Genomic DNA, 20,475 nt, shown 5'->3' on the forward strand with positions numbered 1-20,475 from the left:
TATTTTAAAGGGGGTGATTCTTTTCTATACCCACTGTACCTAGTGACCTGAATATCATAGAGACTTGGAGGGGATTTGGGTTATATGTTGGCAACCTAGCAGCCACCCAGAATATCCTACAAACCACTAAGACAAGACCCTAGGTAAAACAGCCTAGTAAACTACCTAGTTAGGCACTAAAACCCTTCAGAAACCCTTCCCTTTAGCAACTGTGCTGCAGTGCCCTAACAACCACCCATAACACCAATCAGTGTCCCCTCATAATACATTGTGTGGGTGATGCAAAATAAGTATTGTATTGATTATAAAGTAATGTTTGCCACTTAAAATATCTGCTTAATGTATAGCTTCTGTATGGTTTCAGTGTAGTTTGTGCATAAATGTTTTCTGGTAGTTGGTTTGTTGTGTGATTTCTGCATGCAATGTGTTCAAGTGCTGGTTACACAATGGTGAGTGCAGAGTAAGCAGTAGCCTCACCAGCTGCTCTCTGCTCCATTGTTGTGGATGGAACACACCAGTGTTTTGGCACAATACACCCCCGCCCTTCCATTTTAGGGACTGGAGGTCAACAACAACTCCCCTTTCCCCCATTTATTTTCTTTATTTCTTTTTTTCCCCTTGCATCCCTTCCAAATCATGGGCTCAGGGAGCAGGATAAAGTTTGCTGTTTGTGAGGTGCTGCAGTTTGCCAGTTTTTGTGTTCCACTTTTTATCATAATGCAACGTTTTGCCCTTATTGTAGCTCAAGTAAAAAGTCAATTGCAACCAACTGGTGGAAATTCTACGACAGCATATTGGCTAATTGTGGCTTCATCTGTGGCCTATGTAACATCAGTGGCAATGCTGATTTGGCTACCTATGAAGTATATGGTGTTCATGAAGAAGAAGGCACTGGTTGCTCGGAAGAAATGGTGAGAAAAAAAGGAGTGATTTTTCTTCTGGATTTCATTAATTATACAAATAGCTTCACAGAGAGCAGTAAAAAAATAAAAATAAAAAAAGAAGAAGAAGAATTAGCTTACATTTGTCTCTTTTAGATATGTTACCATTGTAAAATCACATTTTAGAGACTTGGTACCAAATTATTACCACATAATATTGTGGTATTATTTGAAGAATCTTGAAGACCCACCTAAATATGAGATTAATTTGTTATTATGATACTAAGTAGTACAATAAAAACATTACAGTACCATGGTACTGAATGTTTATCATATTTGTATTAACATATTACTTCTCAGAGCCTGGAAAATATCATATTGATTTAACATGGTATTCAGTTACTAAAAATGTTTAACACTTGGGCTGCCCTCATTTGGGAGTCACACTCAGGGTCTTCACCGTCAAAAGTGACAGGACACCTGAAATGTAACTTTTTCCCCCCAGTAAAATCAATGCGATATATATCTTTATATAATAATATTTTTTATTTTGTATTTTGAGAAAATGTTAAGGTATTAATGAATATTTATGCAATAATTATGCATAAATGTTGTATTTCAGATTAAAACAGAGACTAGGCCTTTCAAATAAATTTTTTTTGAAGATTTTTTAGCACCACCTGGTCAGAGCAAAGAAAGAAAAACTTGTAAGTGCATTGTGCAACCACTTATTGCCAGTATGGGAATCTATAGAGAAGCTTGTGAATTCCCTTATTGTTTTTAGACATAATTGCTTACTCATATTAAGTAGTGGACTTGAATATATATTAATACATTCTAAAGAGTACTTTTTGTATAGTTTTAGATATATTTATTTATATATATATATTGTTATAAATAATGATTTCATGCATAATTTGCATTATGATTACAATCAAAGCTGAACATTATGTTAGAAAGAGAACACAAGTAAGCATTTTGTTAACCCTTTTTGATTTAGAATTTAATTAAAAAAATGCAATTCATTCAAACATAACAGTTTATGTAAACATTTTGCAATGAACATGACTATTTTTGAAATGTCAATGAACACTAACAAAAGGAAGGAATAGTAATCAAAAGGAAACAACAATAACAAACAAGCTATTTTAGTTATATATATATAGAGAGAGTTATAAATACTATTTTAACTTTATCATATGCGGGCTACTATGTAACTGCTGCATATACTAACTACTATAACTGTATATTACCTGCATACTAACTCTACATAACAGCTAGCCTAACTGTTATGAATGTCTCTTGCAAACTGGATTTTTGCATTTTAGAGCGTCATACCTTCAATGCTGTGAGATTTTTCTGCATTATGACTGAATTATTGAATGGATTTCACATTCTCAAAACTTTGCTCTGTGTTACAGACAAAGTAGTTCATAGATGTCTATGTGTAAGTAAGTGTATGTGTGTGTGTGCATCTGTGTGTGATTGGATGAGTCAGTATCACACTCTTGATGTTTTATAGTGTCATCCCTTCACTACTGTGCACTTTATTTCAGTTTTGTGATCGATTTGTAGATTGTTTACACAAATATTTCTGAATTGTTGTGTTTTTGCCTATTTCCCATTCATTTCCTATGGCCGGTCATTTTTGACCAAAGACCTTTTTTTTTTACACCCACTTCGAATTATGCCCTCAATTTTTTTGTGTGTTCACACCCCAAGTGCCATAAAAGTCACCGCATTTCATATCATTCCGATGAAGCTGTGATTTTTAACATTTCAAAACGTAAAATATTCTGGTCAGAAATGACCGAAGACCCCACAAGGGTTAAAAATATATTACTTAATTTTAGTAATTAGCAGCTGTTTTGGTCTTTGTGAACAATAGCAGGCAAAAAAATAAATAAATAAAAAATCCTTTATTTTACTCATAAATGTTCTGAGGATAATTGTTCTTTGATCAAATCTCATTATGATAGAATGACAGAACTTTTTCACCTTTCAGGAGACCTGTTGCTTTGGCCTTTGTACTTCTCTCAACACTGCCCTGTTTTGCCTTCCTTATAGCCAGCTCTGAGGTAAATATATATTTGACTATTCACAGAAAACAGACTGAATAAGATTGAAATGTTTTGTAACAATATACACTGATGTTCATAAGTTTGTTCATAACATGTGCATAGCATGATTCAGTAAAGAAAATCATAAATTCAGCTAGACATTAAAACTTCCATGTTTATAGTATTTTACAACATGTACCACATGAATATAAGAAATACTCAAAATGTAATACAACAAATAATAATTCATTTGTAATAAGGAATATCATTACAGTATAGTACATGCATTTATTTCATCACTTTAATGAGGTGGAGGCTGAATTAGAATCCATATGCAGTCCTTTATTAAACACAAAATCCAAATCGGCAGGCAGAGTTAATACACGATAAGGCAGTCCAATCCAAACAACAGAGCAAAGGGATAATCCAAAAGGCAAAAACGGAGCAGAGCAGGCAATGGTCATACACAAGAGATACAAGACAATAATAGTAGAACACTCCGTAAGGCAGCTGAATTGGCAATACTTCACAATGGCCTGTTAGCCAGGCCATGCTTAAAAAGTCTCACAAACAGGAAGTAACCAGTGAAGCAGAGGGAGCAGCACACAGTTTTCACTCGGGAGAGGGCTCCCTCTGCTGGCGTAATGTTATCAACTTTAATAACATGTGATTTAATACTTTTATACACTGCTCAGAAAAAAAAAATATTAATTAAAAATAAAAATGAAGAATCACTTTAATCACACATTAGGTCTCTATGAATTAAATATTCAAGTTGAAAATATTTACTTATATATTATGTAATTAGTTGAGAATAAAATTATGTGAAAATGGTAAACAGAAGCCAAAAACATCAAGCCACTGAGGCTTGCAAACAACAGTATCCAGGGCAAGGCAAAAGTTAATCCAAAAAACAGGCAATAGTCAAGGCAGGCAGCAAACATTCATAAAACAAGGAAACAGTCCAAGATCAGAATCCAACTGAGCAGTCCAAAGTAACAAAACAAGCAGATACTAGTCCTACGGCCCTGTCCAAATTCTTCTTGTGTGACGGTCTGTCGCTCTGTATTTCCTCCATGCTCTTGATATTGTGCAGCGAGACATACCAAACCTCCTTGCAACGAGACTAATAAATGTGCCATCCTGGAGGAGCTGGACTTCCTTGTGCAATCTGATTGGGTTGCAGATAAGATGAGATAAGTTGCAGACAAGATGGTGCCACAGATAGCAGCCACAGTTTGTCGCTCCTTGGTACTTGTACATTTTTGGTAGATTGTCCTGTCTTAAGCAACCTTTTCCCAATCAGCTTTACTAGAAATTAACTCCTGGACATCAGAAATAGAACACCAAATAACTTTCTGCCGACATGTGAGCATCCATATGTTTTACTGGACATTTTAGTCAGAGGAGCTGCGATACTATACAAGCGATACTATACAAGCGTTCCAGGCGACGTAAGCGGGGGAAGTACAGTTTTAGGTCTCCACTGCCGAACATTCATCTGGCTAATTTCCGCTCCCTAGCAAATAAATCAGATGAACTACAACTCCTCACCTTCACAAACAAGGACTTTCTAAACTCTGCTGCGCTTTGCTTTACGTACACCTGGTTGAATGGAGCCCTTCCAAAGAGCGCGTTACTTCTAACAGGGTTCCAGCTGTTCTGAGTGGACCGAGTCACTGAGTCGACTGGGAAAATGAGAAGCGTACACTATGTTTTTATATCATTGAAGGCTGGTGTACAGACATGACAGTTTTTAAGAAGATGTGCCACTCTTCATTAACTGTAAGCATTTTTAATCACCACGGGAGTTCCCCCCGTTTATTCTGGTGAGTGCATACATTCCTCCTGATGCACGGGAACTGTTGGCCAATCAAATCACACACACAGAGCAGTGTTATCCGGACTCTTTCATTATCACTCTCTGAGATTTTTATAAAGCTAATCTCACCCAGTAAATGCTTAAATATACACAGCACATCACATGTCCCACCAGAGAAAACAATATACTGGACCATTGCTGTACTGTTTTAACAATCAGCTTATTCGCACATAATCAATATTCTATCATCACTCTACCAGCAATCAAAACACATTCAAAGATAAGCAAATCCATAAACTTGAATAACTTGATAACATTGATATTTGCTACTCTGAACTACAAACCCGATTCCAAAAAAGTTGGGACACTGTACAAATTGTGAATAAAAACAGAATGCAATGATGTGGAAGTTTCAAATTTCGATATTTTATTCAGAATACAACATAGATGATATAGCAAATGTTTAAACTGAGAAAATGTATCATTTTAAGGGAAAAATAAGTTGATTTTTAAATTTCATGGCATCAACACATCTCAAAAAAGTTGGGACAAGGCCATGTTTACCACTGTGTGGCATCCCCTCTTCTTTTTATAACAGTCTGCAAACGTCTGGGGACTGAGGAGACAAGTTGCTCAAGTTTAGGAATAGGAATGCTGTCCCATTCTTGTCTAATACAGGCTTCTAGTTGCTCAATTGTCTTAGGTCTTCTTTGTCACATCTTCCTCTTTATGATGCACCAAATGTTTTCTATGAGTGAAAGATCTGGACTGCAGGCTGGCCATTTCAGTACCCGGATCCTTCTTCTACGCAGCCATGATATTGTAATTGATGCAGTATATGGTCTGGCATTGTCATGTTGGACAATGCAAGGTCTTCCCTGAAAGAGACGACGTCTGGATGGGAACATATGTTGTTCTAGAACTTGGATATACCTTTCAGCATTGATGGTGCCTTTCCAGATGTGTAAGCTGCCCACGCCACATGCACTCATGCAACCCCATACTATCAGAGATGCAGGCTTCTGAACTGAGCGCTGATAACAACTTGGGTTGTCCTTTGTCCTCTTTAGTCCGGATGACATGACGTCCCAGTTTTCCAAAAAGAACTTCAAATTTTGATTCGTCTGACCACAGAACAGTTTTCCACTTTGCCACAGTCCATTTTAAATGAGCCTTGGCCCAGAGAAAATGCCTGCGCTTCTGGGTCATTTTTAGATATGGCTTCTTTTTTGACCTATAGAGTTTTAGCCGGCAACGGTGAATGGCACGGTGGATTGTGTTCACCGACAATGTTTTCTGGAAGTATTCCTGAGCCCATGTTGTGATTTCCATTACAGTAGCATTCCTGTATGTGATGCAGTGCCGTCTAAGGGCCCGAAGATCACGAGCATCCAGTATGGTTTTCCGGCCTTGACCCTTACGCACAGAGATTGTTCCAGATTCACTGAATCTTTGGATGATATTATGCACTGTAGATGGTGATAACTTCAAACTCTTTGCAATTTTTTCTCTGAGAAACTCCTTTCTGATATTGCTCCACTATTTTTTGCCGCAGCATTGGGGGAATTGGTGATCCTCTGCCCATCTTGACTTCTGAGAGATACTGTCACTCTGAGAGGGTCGTTTTATACCCAATCATGTTGCCAATTGACCTAATAAGTTGCAAATTGGTCCTCCAGCTGTTCCTTATTTGTACATTTAACTTTTCCGGCCTCTTACTGCTACCTGTCCCAACTTTTTTGGAATGTGTAGCTCTCATGAAATCCAAAATGAGCCAATATTTGGCATGACATTTCAAAATGTCTCACTTTCAACATTTGATATGTTATCTATATTCTATTGTGAATAAAATCTAAGTTTATGAGATTTGTAAATTATTCCATTCCTTTTATACTCACAATTTGTACAGTGTCCTTTTTTGGAATTGGGTTTGTACATTTAACTTGAAATAGTTAAGCAATGAACAGATAAACACAGTAATGCCACGGATTCTCTCTGTGCCGAACACAAACACATTTGCTGTGTCACAAACTGACTCCACAACTGCTGCTTCACTATGGGATGAAATTAGATTCAAAATGATTAACACGCAAAATTATCAATTTACCACATAAATTTTATATATATGTATCTTACTAACCACAAACAAATGCCTTTCAATTTGAGTCTGTGGAATTCGGGATTAAATGATTGTGCAGCAATTTGTAAAAATACAGACATGTTTGCGAATAAAAATGTTCTGTTCTGCATTAATATATCATAAATTGCTCATGCAAAAAGGAATCCATGCATATGTGGATCAGGTAACACGGGTGAATTAATTTACGTCTAGTTCGAGTCGATCTTGTTCGGTTCATTTGAATTTTGAGACTTAATTTTTGCAGTTTACAGCATTTCATGTCTCATACACACACACACAACTACCAACGAACAAGGCCCAGTGCAATTCAATTAACTTTTCAACCAGTATCTGCAGAATTAAGAATTACATTAATGTGCAGCATTTTGTTCAAATAGAGACATATTTGTGAATGCAAATGTTATAGTTTGTAGTAAATTATCATAATTTGTGCATGTAGCGATTAAAATGTGCATTTGTGGATCAGCACCATCACACTGAACACTGGGGCCCCCCAAGGATGTGCTGAGCCCCCTCCTCCTCTTCACTCTGCTGACACACGACTGCACACCGTCACACAACTCCAACCTCTTCATTAAGTTTGCGGATGACACGACTGTGGTGGGTCTCATTAGCAACAGAGATGAGACAAACTACAGGAGCGAGGTGAGCCGCCTGGCCGGGTGGTGCAGTGACAACAATCTCTCTCTGAACGTGGAGAAGACGAAGGAGATTGTTGTGGACTTCAGGAGAGCGCACACTCAGCATGTTCCTCTGACCATCAACGGTGCGACTGTGGAGAGAGTGAGCAGCACCAAGTTCCTGGGTGTGCACATCACAGAGGACCTCTCCTGGACCGACAACACCGCAGCACTGGCCAAGAAATCACAGCAGCGTCTCTACTTCCTCCGCAAACTGAGGAGAACCAGAGCCCCACCCCCCATCATGTACACCTTCTACAGAGGCACCATCGAGAGCATTCTGACCAGCTGCATCACTGTGTGGTATGGCGCCTGCAACGCGTCCTGCCGGAAGACTCTGCAACGCATAGTGAGAGCAGCTGAGAAGATCATTGGTGTGTCTCTCTCCTCTCCCTCCAGGACATTTATGGAACCCGTCTCACTCGAAAAGCCCTCTGCATTGCAGGTGATCCCACTCACCCGTCACACAGCTTCTTCAGTCTGCTGCCATCAGGGAGGAGGCTGCGGAGTCTCCAGGCCAGGACCAGCAGACTGAAGGACAGCTTCATCCATCAGGCTGTCAGGAAGCTGAACTCGCTCCCGAACTTACCCCCCCGTCCCTCTTCTGCCTCAGGCACCACTGAACTATGAAAACCCCCCCCCCCCCCCCAGGTCCCACATCCCCAGGTCCTTCCACCCCCCTCCCTCTAACATACGAATGTCATGCACCAGTCACTTTGTGCAGCAGTGGTCTGCTCACTACCTCATTCACCATGGATCTGACATCATTCTACCTCCTCATCAGTCAGTTTAATAAAATAACTTCCCCATGATTGTGTAGCCTACAGAACTAGACTGAGAGACAATTTAAAGGCCTTTGCAGGTGTTTTGTGTTAATTAGCTGATTAGAGTGTGGCACCAGGTGTCTGCAATATTGAACCTTTTCACAATATTCTAATTTTCTGAGATACTGAATTTGGGATTTTCCTTAGTTGTCATAATCATCAAAATTAAAAGAAATAAACATTTGAAATATATCAGTCTGTGTGTAATGAATGAATATAATATACAAGTTTACCTTTTTGAATGGAATTAGTGAAATAAATCAACTTTTTGATTATATTCTAATTATATGACCAGCACCAGTATATGTTTGGTTTGATGTTGTAGGCCTATATGTATTATAATACAAATAAATAGTAATAATAATAATAGCCTACAAGGAAGGAATAACTGACAACATGCCGTTGAATTACAAAAAAAAAAAAAAAAAAAAAAAACATGGTAGGCTATTGTCACAAAGTTCTTGTTTGTCAAAAGTAATATAAGCTATTCTTTGTCTTTAGACAAATTACAGTAGGTGGCCATCCAAAACGTTGGTTCTACCGCCGCTTGTACTGCCGCCGCGGCGTCTGCAAAGTGCATTTGCAGCTTTTGACCACTGAGTGGCGCTTTAATCACAAGTTTTCAAACAAGCGCATCAAAGCACATTTTCGTGAATAGACGTCAGCTTTGCCTCACCGTTTTGTTATATTTGACTGCAGTCGGGGAAAATGAAAGGAAAACACTTTAGGCTAGTTAAAATATTTAATATTCACAGATGAAAGTTTAGTCCTTATGAAGATATGTGCGTTTCTTAGAACGAATTCAAGCAGGATAAATGTGAAGCCTATGAGTCTGTGCTTATATTTTCTCTACACCATATTTTAGATTTGACACATTTAAGTAGTGTGCAGTATTATTTATATAATATGAATTGTGTGTTATATTATTAAAAAGAAATTGTGGTTTTCTTTGCATTGGAGCATTAAAAGTGGTAGCCTATTGTGAGCTAGGCTTGCGTTGATATGATTTATTTTCTTTATTTTAGTAAAACGTGAGGCACTGAATAATTTTGCTCCCATTATTTAGGCCTAATTAAAACAAGAAACGAATAAATTAAACCTGCATGATATAACTAAATCACTAAAACTCTAAAGAATGGACTGATTAATAAAACGTCCTCATGATAAAACTCATCAATCAAAATTAATCATTAATCATCAAAATACACATGATGTAAAAAAGAGCTTCATTAATCAGTCTTCTTTACTTGCTTTCATATAATTTAAGTAAAGTAAAAAATAAATAAATTAAATAAATTGCAGCCGCATTTAAATGCAGATTTGTACAATATTCTGTAAAATGTCAGAGTACAAGATTTGCTCGGCGCGCATGATGCTGAGTGCACGTGCAGCATTTATTGTTATTTGTCTACATTTTATCTTAATTACAAATCTTGTTTGGTTTTATTTTGGATAATTGCATGTAAAAAAAAATACTTTGTAATGCATATGCAAAATGTGAATTATTATTCATATTCAAGTGTTTGTACGAAAATTATTAATGCGCTTGACAGGGAGGCGCCCTCTCGATCACGTGATTTTTTTCCCCTAATAATGAAATAACTGAAAATCTGGGTGTCTCACATACATGAAATATATCTACAGAAAGCTTGAAATGTCTTTTAAACAAATCAATTCAAAACGAAAGCATTATGTAATCTGAGAAGGTTTCATTTCTCTCTAAAGCCGCGTTCATGTGGAGAGAGCCAGCACTGTGAATTTCATCTTGCAGCCGACAAGAAAACATTTGTTTATTAATAAATAATTCAAATGTCTCCTTTTTCACAATTATTAGGCTACTTCTGCCTGTGCTTTGTGGCAAGCTTAATGCATGTTCTTGAGCGCGGAATATATTAAGGCTCATTATGGATTATAGATTTAATTTAATATTAATATTAATATTTAATATAAATTAATATAATTTAAATTAAAATAAATTTAATATAAACCTGCGATTAGTTGAATAATGACAAATGAACGACTAGTTACTAGAAAAATCTTACGTGGGAAGCATATCTATTAAATACCCTCTAGACATCTCTGTTAAAGTTTTTAAAGCATTTTATATGCGTTTGTATAAATTCTTCTTTCAGAACGTTCTGTAATAGAGAGATGCCTTAACAATGACTTTCCCTCTGAAACACAAAAACGAAAATTTAAATAAAATTTATATTTTATGTTTTGAGAATGGCCAACCCTTCTCTGCAGATATGGTGCTTCTGGTTTGTGCATTTTAAATCACATAAATTCTACAAAATATAATGTCTCCCACAACTCTGGTGTTTTTTTTGTCACCTATAACACATGTTCATAGACGGATATTTTACTGAAGTCTGGACTCTGTTTGGGATTTAGAAAAACTTAAAGAGATGGTTTAATATAGGCCTATTGTTTATGAATAGGCTACATTCTGTGAAAATGTATATTTCACACTCTAAAAAAATATTGTATGGACGCAACAAAATAAAACGGCTGACACTCCACTCAGGATTCGTAGTTTTGATTGGGCTCAACCCTCCCCCGCGCGTTTGAGACACGCTGCCGAGCAGAGTATGAGCGGAGCGGAGTGATTCTGACTGGATTGACGAGCGGATTTTTTAAAAGTCAAGTTAAATGAAGATGAAGCACTGCTCCATCACGAATACAATTCATGCCAACAGCCCGTAATATAACTGCATATTTAGCAAGAATTCACATGATAAACATATTTAGCTATAGCTTGATACACATAATCTCTCCGATCAGAAGACTATAATGACGGCAATAGCAGAGCATTACAGGCTAGTCCTAAAGGAGTTTGTCTGTTCCTTTTACTGATTATTTTCGGGTTAAAGCATGATTTAAACAGATACAGCACATTCACACGTAATCGCTGTCGCAATAATGCATTCAAACAAATGTAATCTTACAGTGCTTCATCTGTATCTGATTTTGAATGAGCAGAAATCTGTAAGAAATGCATCGATCTGTAGATAAAATTAACCGAAAATGTACTGTTATTTTCAATACAAACAAAATTTGCACAGCAGAAAGCAACAATTATACCTTTTAATGCTGACAATGTTATTAGTTTGGCGTTTGGTAGGAAAAAAGTTTGCACACAATAGCCTAATCCCCTTTGAAACTGTCCTGTAATTTTATTTATTTATTTACTTATTTTTATTTTATTTTTACAGGCTACATTATGAAAATAACATTTCAACTTTATCCACGGAGCGAGTGCGGAGCAGTGTTTCTGGTATCAGTGAGCGTGGAGCGGATTGATTATTAAATGCTCGAGCGCGGAGGGGAAATTGTATGATTGCATGATGGGCTAGTATTAAAAAATAAATAAATAAATAAAATGCATGTCTTTCCAGCATTAAGGTAATAACGTTACTGCTTTTTATTAATCATCTTGTCTCAGTTATAAATTTGACTGATAAATGATATAGAATCATATTAAAACTTGTCTTGAACAATTTCTTTGTCATTTGAATATTGATTTTAAGTAGGGAGGCAAAAAAAAAATGATTTAAATTGTAAAACGGATTTTTTTGTGAAATTTTGGGATTTTTTTTAGTATTTAAGGGCTATAGTGCAGCAGTTTGCATCGTTTTATTTTATTTTATTTATTTATTTATTATTTATTTTATTTTTTTGGAGTTAAGGAACTTCCTCTGAAATTAAGTTTTAATAACTAATAAACTTTATTGCACTATACAGTAGTCAACATTTGAAGTGGATCAAACCTTTCTTTTAAGTTGTCCTAAAACCGGTTCTGCAAGTTTGAAACCCTCATAAGACACTGTGCATATGAAAGACCAAGAGATTCACACCTTTATCTCGACCCCCTCCAGCTGAACTGAATTCGGTCTGTTTTTGGGCTGTGAGGAACTGTGTGTTGTCATGTTACTGGGTTGAAACATGCCTGCACTCACAGCAGCCCTACTCTTTTTATTCATTATTTTCTCGCAGCCCATATTATTATTTTCACTAGACCAAAATAATGACAAATTATCAATTGATAATTAATCATTATTTTTGAGAAAATCATGTTATTTGTGAACGTAGGCGTTTGAGGAAGGCTTTAAGACCAAGCGGAGTCCTCCGTCAGCTGCTCCCGCTTCGCGCATGAGCTCTAACTGTCCCTGCTTCACCGTCCGCGGGTTGATTTTATAAACTCAGTTTGAGCGAATACAACTTATTGATCATGAGCCCAACATTTAGCAAGGTGGGAAAACATTAAGTCAAAAAACAAAAAAACAAACAAACAAACAAAATAAAAAACCTAGTGTAGGCTATTCTTAAACTTGGAGCTCATTATATTGAAGTACAAATCCAAATACCAGAAGCAACCTACATTCTCTCAGTGTTCTTTCACTGAAAAGTATGCATTTTATTTATTTATTCACAGGCTATATGGTTGAAATAATATTTTAGTTGAAAACTTTAAGTGCCATTGTTTAAAAAAATGCATCATAGAAACGTTTCATACACCTTCAGTTGTCATGCTTTAAAATCCCATGCCATTTGTAATTTCACTGTATTTTCACCTCCTAAATTACTACCCCAATTCTATAATAGTCAAATTTATTCAGGCCGATGGCATTTTTTATGATATTATTTATTTTTATTTTTAGAATAATTGTATCCTACATAAATGGGTGAATCAGAACAAACTTTTTAACTGCAGGCAGATATAGGCCTATATTATTGTACATTACAAATATTTGGATCGTCCCTAATTCTGTCCCTTATTTTATTAAAGAATAAATACTTATTTTCGTCAAGAATAAACATTATAAATAAATAATAAAAGAAAGAACCTCTATTAGCCCTTATTTGTAGGTTGTAGGAGATATGCGAGCGATTAATAGATTTAAAAAAAGAAAAAAGTGGGTGCTTGGTTTCTGAAAATGAATACAGCTAGTAAAAAATGCTATGATGAAAAAGTCATGCTAACTTATTAATTCATAGAAATAATTTAAGCAACTAAAACCTTTTTTATACTAGATTCAACTTGAATTTCAATACTATTAAGCTGACTTTAAAATCTCGAGTTTATAAGTTGAAACGGTAAAATGTCACAGTGCATGTTAAATAGTCTAAATGAACTTGTATCTTATATAGTATCTGAAGACCTTGATTGCATGTTAGCATAAAACTAACAATATATTTTGATTTTGTTTTCTTTTTTTTTTTTTTTTTTTTTTTTAATGAACAATTCCTGTATAAAATGTGACAGCAACCTTTATATCAAACATTTTGAAATCGTCCACAGCTGAACAACGCGAGAGGTGGATTGAGTGTACGGAGTGAATGTGATGCACAAAGTCATTTTTAGATGAAATGGAAAAATAAAGCTGGATAAAAACATACACGAAAACATGCTAAAAAATAAATTAAGTTTGTGAGAGTTGCATTTTATTACATTCAGAAATAATAACGGCAGGCCTTATAATGCTATAGGCTAATGTACCAACAGGATATTTTTAGTTCCCTTTACTTTACAACAAATTCTTTAAATTTAACAAATTTATCAGAACAGAACAAGAATTACAAATAGATAATTCTAATGGATAAATATAATTGCAGTATATAATAATATAGGCTTATAAACAAAAAAAATAAAAATAAATAATAATAATTAAAAATAATTTAAAGCGATACATAAGGTAAGGTTGGGCTTATCTCTCTCATTCCTGACAAATCCAAACATGTTGCCCATTTGAAGCTAAACTCTTATTCATTAGGTAAAACAGGCTTTGGATTTCACACGTGTTTCAGTATCGACGGGAAAAAAAATCATAATGAGCAAAAATATGCCAAAGTGGACCGCTGCTTGCGCCGCATGGCTCGGTGAACAACCGCTGTTTCCAATGAATATGTGCGCGTGAGGCACCAGCGCGATCAAAGTCACAATTCACAATTTTTGGTCACACAGTAAAGGCATAATTAAAAAAAGCAAAGTGTTAGTGGTTTGGTGAGTCAAGAACAATAACAGAGTGAATAAGAATTATTTGTAAATGCTGGACCGTTCTCATTTCGCTCTGCAAATGGAACCTGAAGATTATTATAATTTTTGTTTTAAAAATTTTTTAACCAATAATGAACCGAAATGAAAACATTTAGCTTTTATATATATATGTATGTATGTATGTATGTAATGACTGTTTAATAACAATAGCATGCATAAGAGCCCTTGTGTAAAGGTCTTTCTTTAAATTTTTGATGAGTAGACTGTAGCCTAAGACTATCCTATTTTTTTAATGGCTTTTAAGCATGTTATAATGTATATTATAATGTTATTGTTGTTTAACGTCTTCCTTTCATTTTATAATTACATTCAGTTCGCAATCCGTCCCTTTGCGCCACCTGGCGGTAGTTTCGCGAATGATTTTAACACGCGACTGACTTGCAGTTAACCGCGGCGGTACGCGCAGCGGTATTACCCATTTTGGTTGTCTACCTACTGTAAGTTAGAACAAGTTCAATAAAACATCTTTATTGTATTTCTACGGGCAGAGGAGAGTAGCCAAACCAAAAAGAAACAAAGAAAACACAATGTAACATTCATAAAACTGTACACAATGAAATGCGCACATGTGAGTGGGATTGGTGCCATCTAGTGGTCGCTGATTTTATTTGGCTCAGCTGCATGTGGATCGTGAGCTGTGTGTGTGTGTGGATTGGGCAAGGCTAAAAGGGCGGAACGAAAGTCTCAAAATTCAAATGAATCAAATAGTATCGACTCAGAAGGGACGTGGATGAATGCACGTGCATTGCCTGATCCACAAATGCACATTTTAATCGCTACATGCACAAATTATGATAATTTAATACAAACTATAACATTTGTATTCACAAATATGTCTCTATTTGAACAAAATGCTGCACATTAATGTAATTCTTAATTTTGCAGACACCGGTTGAAAAGCATTTGTTTCAGTGTAGTGACGCACATTTGCAAATTTTTCAAATCGTGTACACGTTAATGAATTGCACTGGGCCTTGTTCGTTGGTAGTGTTGTGTGTGTGTGAGACGAGGAATGCTGTAAACTGCGAAAATGAAGTTCCGCCACTCCAGGATATGATAAAGTTTTGAATGTCTGTGCACTATTTTTGTTTGTTTGTTGTTGTTCCTTTTATTTCTGCCCCTCACTCCGATTGACTAATTGGCTAATTGGCTTATTATTTATTTATTTATTTCAGTTTGATGTAACAATAGTCAAGTCAAGTCACCTTTGTTTGTATAGCGCTATATACAATACTGGATGTGTCAAAGCAGTTTTACAGTGTTAAACAGGAATATAGATTGTCAATAATGCAAGAAGACAATAACAGAGTAATTTTTTTTTCCAGCTAAAGTCAGTTCATTGATGATTCAGTGGTCATCATCCAGTTCAGCTCTCTTCCAATAGTGTCTGTGCAATCAGTCAAGCATCCCCAACTAAGCAAGCCAAAGGCTACAGTGGCAAGGAACCAAAACTCCATTAGTGACAGAAATGGAGAAAAAACCTTGGGAGAAGCCAGGCTCAGTCTGGGGCCAGTTCTCCTCTGGCCAGACGATACCAGCATGGTGTGGTTTTTTCCAGCCTGCAACATAGGTGCAAAGGACTTGTCTGTTCCTGTGGTCTTGTGCCGATGGTTGTTGAGGTGATGAGGTCTTTGTAAAGGATCTGTTTCTGAGGCACATCAAGTTGACATGGTCTCCGCTGACATTCAGGGCTGTAGAGGTAATCTCTAGGTGCTGATCCACCATCAGGTCTGGATACAGACTGGATCCGTATGGCTATGGTGACCTCTGAATAAGAATGAAAGAGACTAATATTAGCGTAGATGCCATTCTTCTTATGATGTAGCGAGTACATCAGGTGTTATGAGAAGTGTTCCCAGTTCCGGTTGACCTAATTAGTGCAGCCTAACAGTCCTTTAATGGATTTGAATTATAAAAATGTGATTCTGTATTACATGTATGCCAAGTTAAAGAGATGGGTCTTTAATCTAGATTTTAAACTGACATAGTGTGTCTGCCTCCCAAACAATGCTAGGTAGATTGTTCCTGAGTTTGGGTGCTAAATAGGTTAAAGGATCTGCCACCCGCAGTTGATTTTGATATTCTAGGTATTATCAAATGGCCAGAGTTTTGAGATCGCAGCGGATGTGGAGGACTATAATGTGATATGAGCTCGATCAAGTATTGAGGAGCTAAACCATTCTGGGCTTTATAAGTAATTAGCAAGATTTTAAAAAGTATTCGTTGTTCAATAGCGAGCAAGTGCAGAGTGCAGGCTAATGTGGTCGTACTTCCTGGTTCTAGTAAGAACTCTAGCTGATGCATTTTGAACCAGCTGGAGTTTGTTTATTAAGCGCGCAGAGCAACCACCCAATAAAGCATTACAGTAATCTGACCTTCGAATGCATTAATTGTTTCTGCATTTGGTGTTGAGAGCATAGGTTGTAATTTAGATATATTTTTAAGATGGAAAAATGCATTTTTACTAGGGCTTTCAAATGATTAATCACGATTAATCACATCCAAAATAAAAGTTTTGTTTACATAATATATGTATGTGTACAGGGTATATTTATTATGTATATATAAATACACACACATAAATTATATATTTAGAAAATATTTACATGTATATACATTTATATATTTATATTCTTATATTTTATATTATATATAAATATATTTAATATATAAACATAACATATTCTTCTTAAATATATACATGCATGTGTGTGTATTTATATATACATAATAAATATACACAGTATACACACATATATTATGTAAACAAAACTTTTATTTTGGATGTGATTAATCGTGATTAATCATTTGACAGCCCTAATTTTTACAAATGCTAGAAACATGTTTTTCAAAGGAAAGATTGCTATCAAATAGCACACCTAGGTTCCTAACTCATGACGAGGAAATTAACAGCCATCAAGTGTTAGACAGTGTTTAAGGTTATTACATGCAGAGGTTTTTGGTCCAATAATTAAAACCTGCAAATTTGTGGGTTTCAATGGGCCGCAAAGAAATATAGAGTTGAGTATCATAAGCATGGCTATAACACCATGTTTCTTAATGATATCTCCCAAGGGTAACCTGTAAAGTGTGAAAAGCAACAGTCCTAGTACTGAGCCTTGTGGCACTTTACTTGTGACAGATATGATATCTCGTCATTTACTGCTACGAATTGATGATGGTCAGATAAGTAAGATTTGAACCACGACAATGCAATTCCACTAATGCCAACATAATTTTGTAGTCTACTCAAAAGAATGTTCTCGTCGATAATGTAAAACGCAGCACTAAGATCCAGTAGCACTAATAGAGAAAAACAACCACGTTCAGATGATAAGAGCAGGACATTTGAAACTCTGATGAGAGCAGTCTCTGTCCTTTGATAAGGTCTAAATCCTGACTGAAAATCCTCAGAGATACCATTTCTCTCTAAGAAGGAACATAGCCAGGGCTCGAATTGAGGGGGAATGCGGGGGATGGCATCCCCCTGGTTGAAAAAAAAAAAAAAAACCCTCAGTAAAACCACCATCCCCTCCTACCATCTCCTTTGGATTAATAATGTGTATTATGTTAAACTTATCAGGCAAATTAAATGTTAAAATTATCTACTCAAGATAATTCACGAATAATGGCAATTGGCCAATTAGAACTCAGTTCTGTAACAAGCTGCGCACAAGCGGAAGCAAGTTTTTGTCATTTTTCCGCAAAATGGTTCAAGCACAACTTTTTAATTTCTCCATGAAAAGGTATGATTTTTCCTTCATTAGAATTTAAAAACATTCCCCTGACATAATGTTATTGTGCTGTATGTGTAAGAGTGAGGGACTGAGAGATGATAGGAGAGCTGACATTATCGAGTCATTGACCTTGCAAAAACCAAACAAAAACACGTATTGAGAGTCCAAAATCATTCTCTGCGTGATGAAGCCTATTAGAATAGAGGTAAAATAACCTTATAATTCAAGCAATTAAAGAAAAAAATACCCATGTATGAGTTTTTATGTTTTTATATTCACAAGCAATGTACTTTTCTGAATATCAGTAGGCCTACATGCGCAAGCACAAATGTGCTATTAATTTTATACAACAGTGCATATAACACGGTGTTTCATTCCTTGAATGAATCAGTTTTTGAATGAATCAAATGAGCCAGCGATTCAACAGCTCATTCAGATGGTCACTTTCCCTGCATCCCAATGTGCATAATTCCAGTCTGTCTGCCCTAAATAGTATTGAAAATTACTAATATCACATAGAATTTAGAATGGTTATTATGCACATTGGAACGCAGGCTTGTTAAATTTCTAATTGAATCAGATATTTTGAACGAATCATATGATTTGAACGATTCAGTAAATCATTTATCAAAACAAGGGCTTGCTGCCACCTACTGGTGGTTTTATTGTCATCATTATTTATCCATGACAGGCCTAAACCAGCCAAGTTTCAGCACAAAAGCACATTTAGCAAAATATTGTTTAATTATCAATATTGGCCAAAATTCCTCTATTTCAGGCCCAAGAAGGGGGGAAAAAGCTTATAAATAATAGTTAATTAAATAAGGCTAATTTATCATTAAATAAAAACCTTTTTAAAAATTAGACACATTTTCTAATCATTATGTTAAATTTAGCTACAGGACCCACATAATTAGTAGCTTAGATGGAATAGAGTCTAACATACATGTTGTAGGATTTGATGATTTGGCAAGTTTATACAATTCTCCCTGTCCTATAGCAGAGCATGAGTGGAATTGTTCCTCAGGGGATCTATAGTGTGCTATCTGATGCAGTACTGTGGCTGACAGCTGCATGGTTTTTATCTTTAATAATTTTATCTCTAATAGTATCAATCTTGGAAGTAAAGAAGTTCATTCATTCAATACTGCTGTGCTGTTGGGAAAAGTATGTGTCTGTTGATGCTTTATTTTTCGTTAATTTAGCCTATTGAATAAATGTCTGGGGTTATGTTTGTTTTATTTTAAGCAGATCTAGCAGTTTTTAGAACTTTTCTTTAAGAAGTACTTTCCCACCATGCAATATGAAATACCTCCAGTTTTGTTTTCTTCCAACTGCCCTCCATATTCCCGGCTGCTCTCTTTAAGGTGTGAGTGTACTCGTTATACCATGGTGTCGGACTGTTTTCTTTAAACTTCTTTAAGTGCAAAGGAGCAACCGTATCTAAAGTGCTAGAAAAGAGAGAGTCAGTAATTTCTGTTACACCATCAAGTTTTTCTGAGCTACTGGATATGCTAAGAAATTGAGACAAATCAGGAAGATTATTTACAAAGCAGTCTTTTGTGGAAGAAGTGATGGTTCTACCATATTTGTAACAGGGAGTTCAATTTGCAGCTTTAGCTATATGGAGTATACACGAGACTAGATAATGATCCGAGATATCATCACTCTGCTGCAGAATTTCAATGCCATTAATATTAATTCCATGTGACAGTATTAAATCTAAAGTATAATTACGACAATAAGTAGGACCTGACACATGTCATCTAACCCCATTGGAATTCAAATAGTGTGTCAATAATGCAAAATGACAATAGTAAACACTAATTTTTCAGTTAAAGGCAGTTCATCATTTAATTCAGTGATGTTATCATCCAGCTCAGTTCAGTTTAAATAGTATCTGTGCAATCAAGTCAACGATATCGCTGGAAATGATGTGTCCCCAACTAAGCAAGCCAGAGGCAACAGCGGCAAGGAACCAAAACTCCATCAGTGACAGAATGGAGAAAAAACCTTGGGAGAATCCAGGCTCAGTTGGGGAGCAACCCTCTATGGACACCTTGGCAATTGAATTGCCATTGGCTAGTAAATTTTTAAGTTTTCAATTTTCAATTTTCTCTCTCTCTCTCTCTCTCTCTCTCTCTTTCTCTGCATGTGTGTAAGACAAAGCGATGGCGAGTTGTGCACCTTCACACTAGAGTATATGGTACATCAATTACAGGTGCGTTGCACATCCATTCAGATGAACTGAAAAACAGCACAGATCGCTTGAT

The 20,475-nt window shown here is 36.0% G+C and overlaps 1 protein-coding gene across 1 annotated transcript in view; it reads left to right on the forward strand.

The window, feature by feature from the left end:
- Positions 1–554: 554 nt before the first annotated feature.
- The window catches only part of LOC122145679 (transmembrane protein 236), a 50,108-nt gene continuing 30,187 nt past the window's right edge, over positions 555–20,475 (forward strand). The window contains exons 1-2 of the mRNA XM_042760926.1: positions 555–911; positions 2,887–2,959. Of these exons, the coding sequence (XP_042616860.1) occupies positions 637–911; positions 2,887–2,959 (348 nt within the window). The 5' untranslated portion in view covers positions 555–636. The remainder of the gene's footprint in view (positions 912–2,886; positions 2,960–20,475) is intronic.

The sequence above is a fragment of the Cyprinus carpio genome, chromosome A7 (genome assembly GCF_018340385.1).
Source record: "Cyprinus carpio isolate SPL01 chromosome A7, ASM1834038v1, whole genome shotgun sequence".
Taxonomy (NCBI): Eukaryota; Metazoa; Chordata; class Actinopteri; order Cypriniformes; family Cyprinidae; genus Cyprinus; species Cyprinus carpio.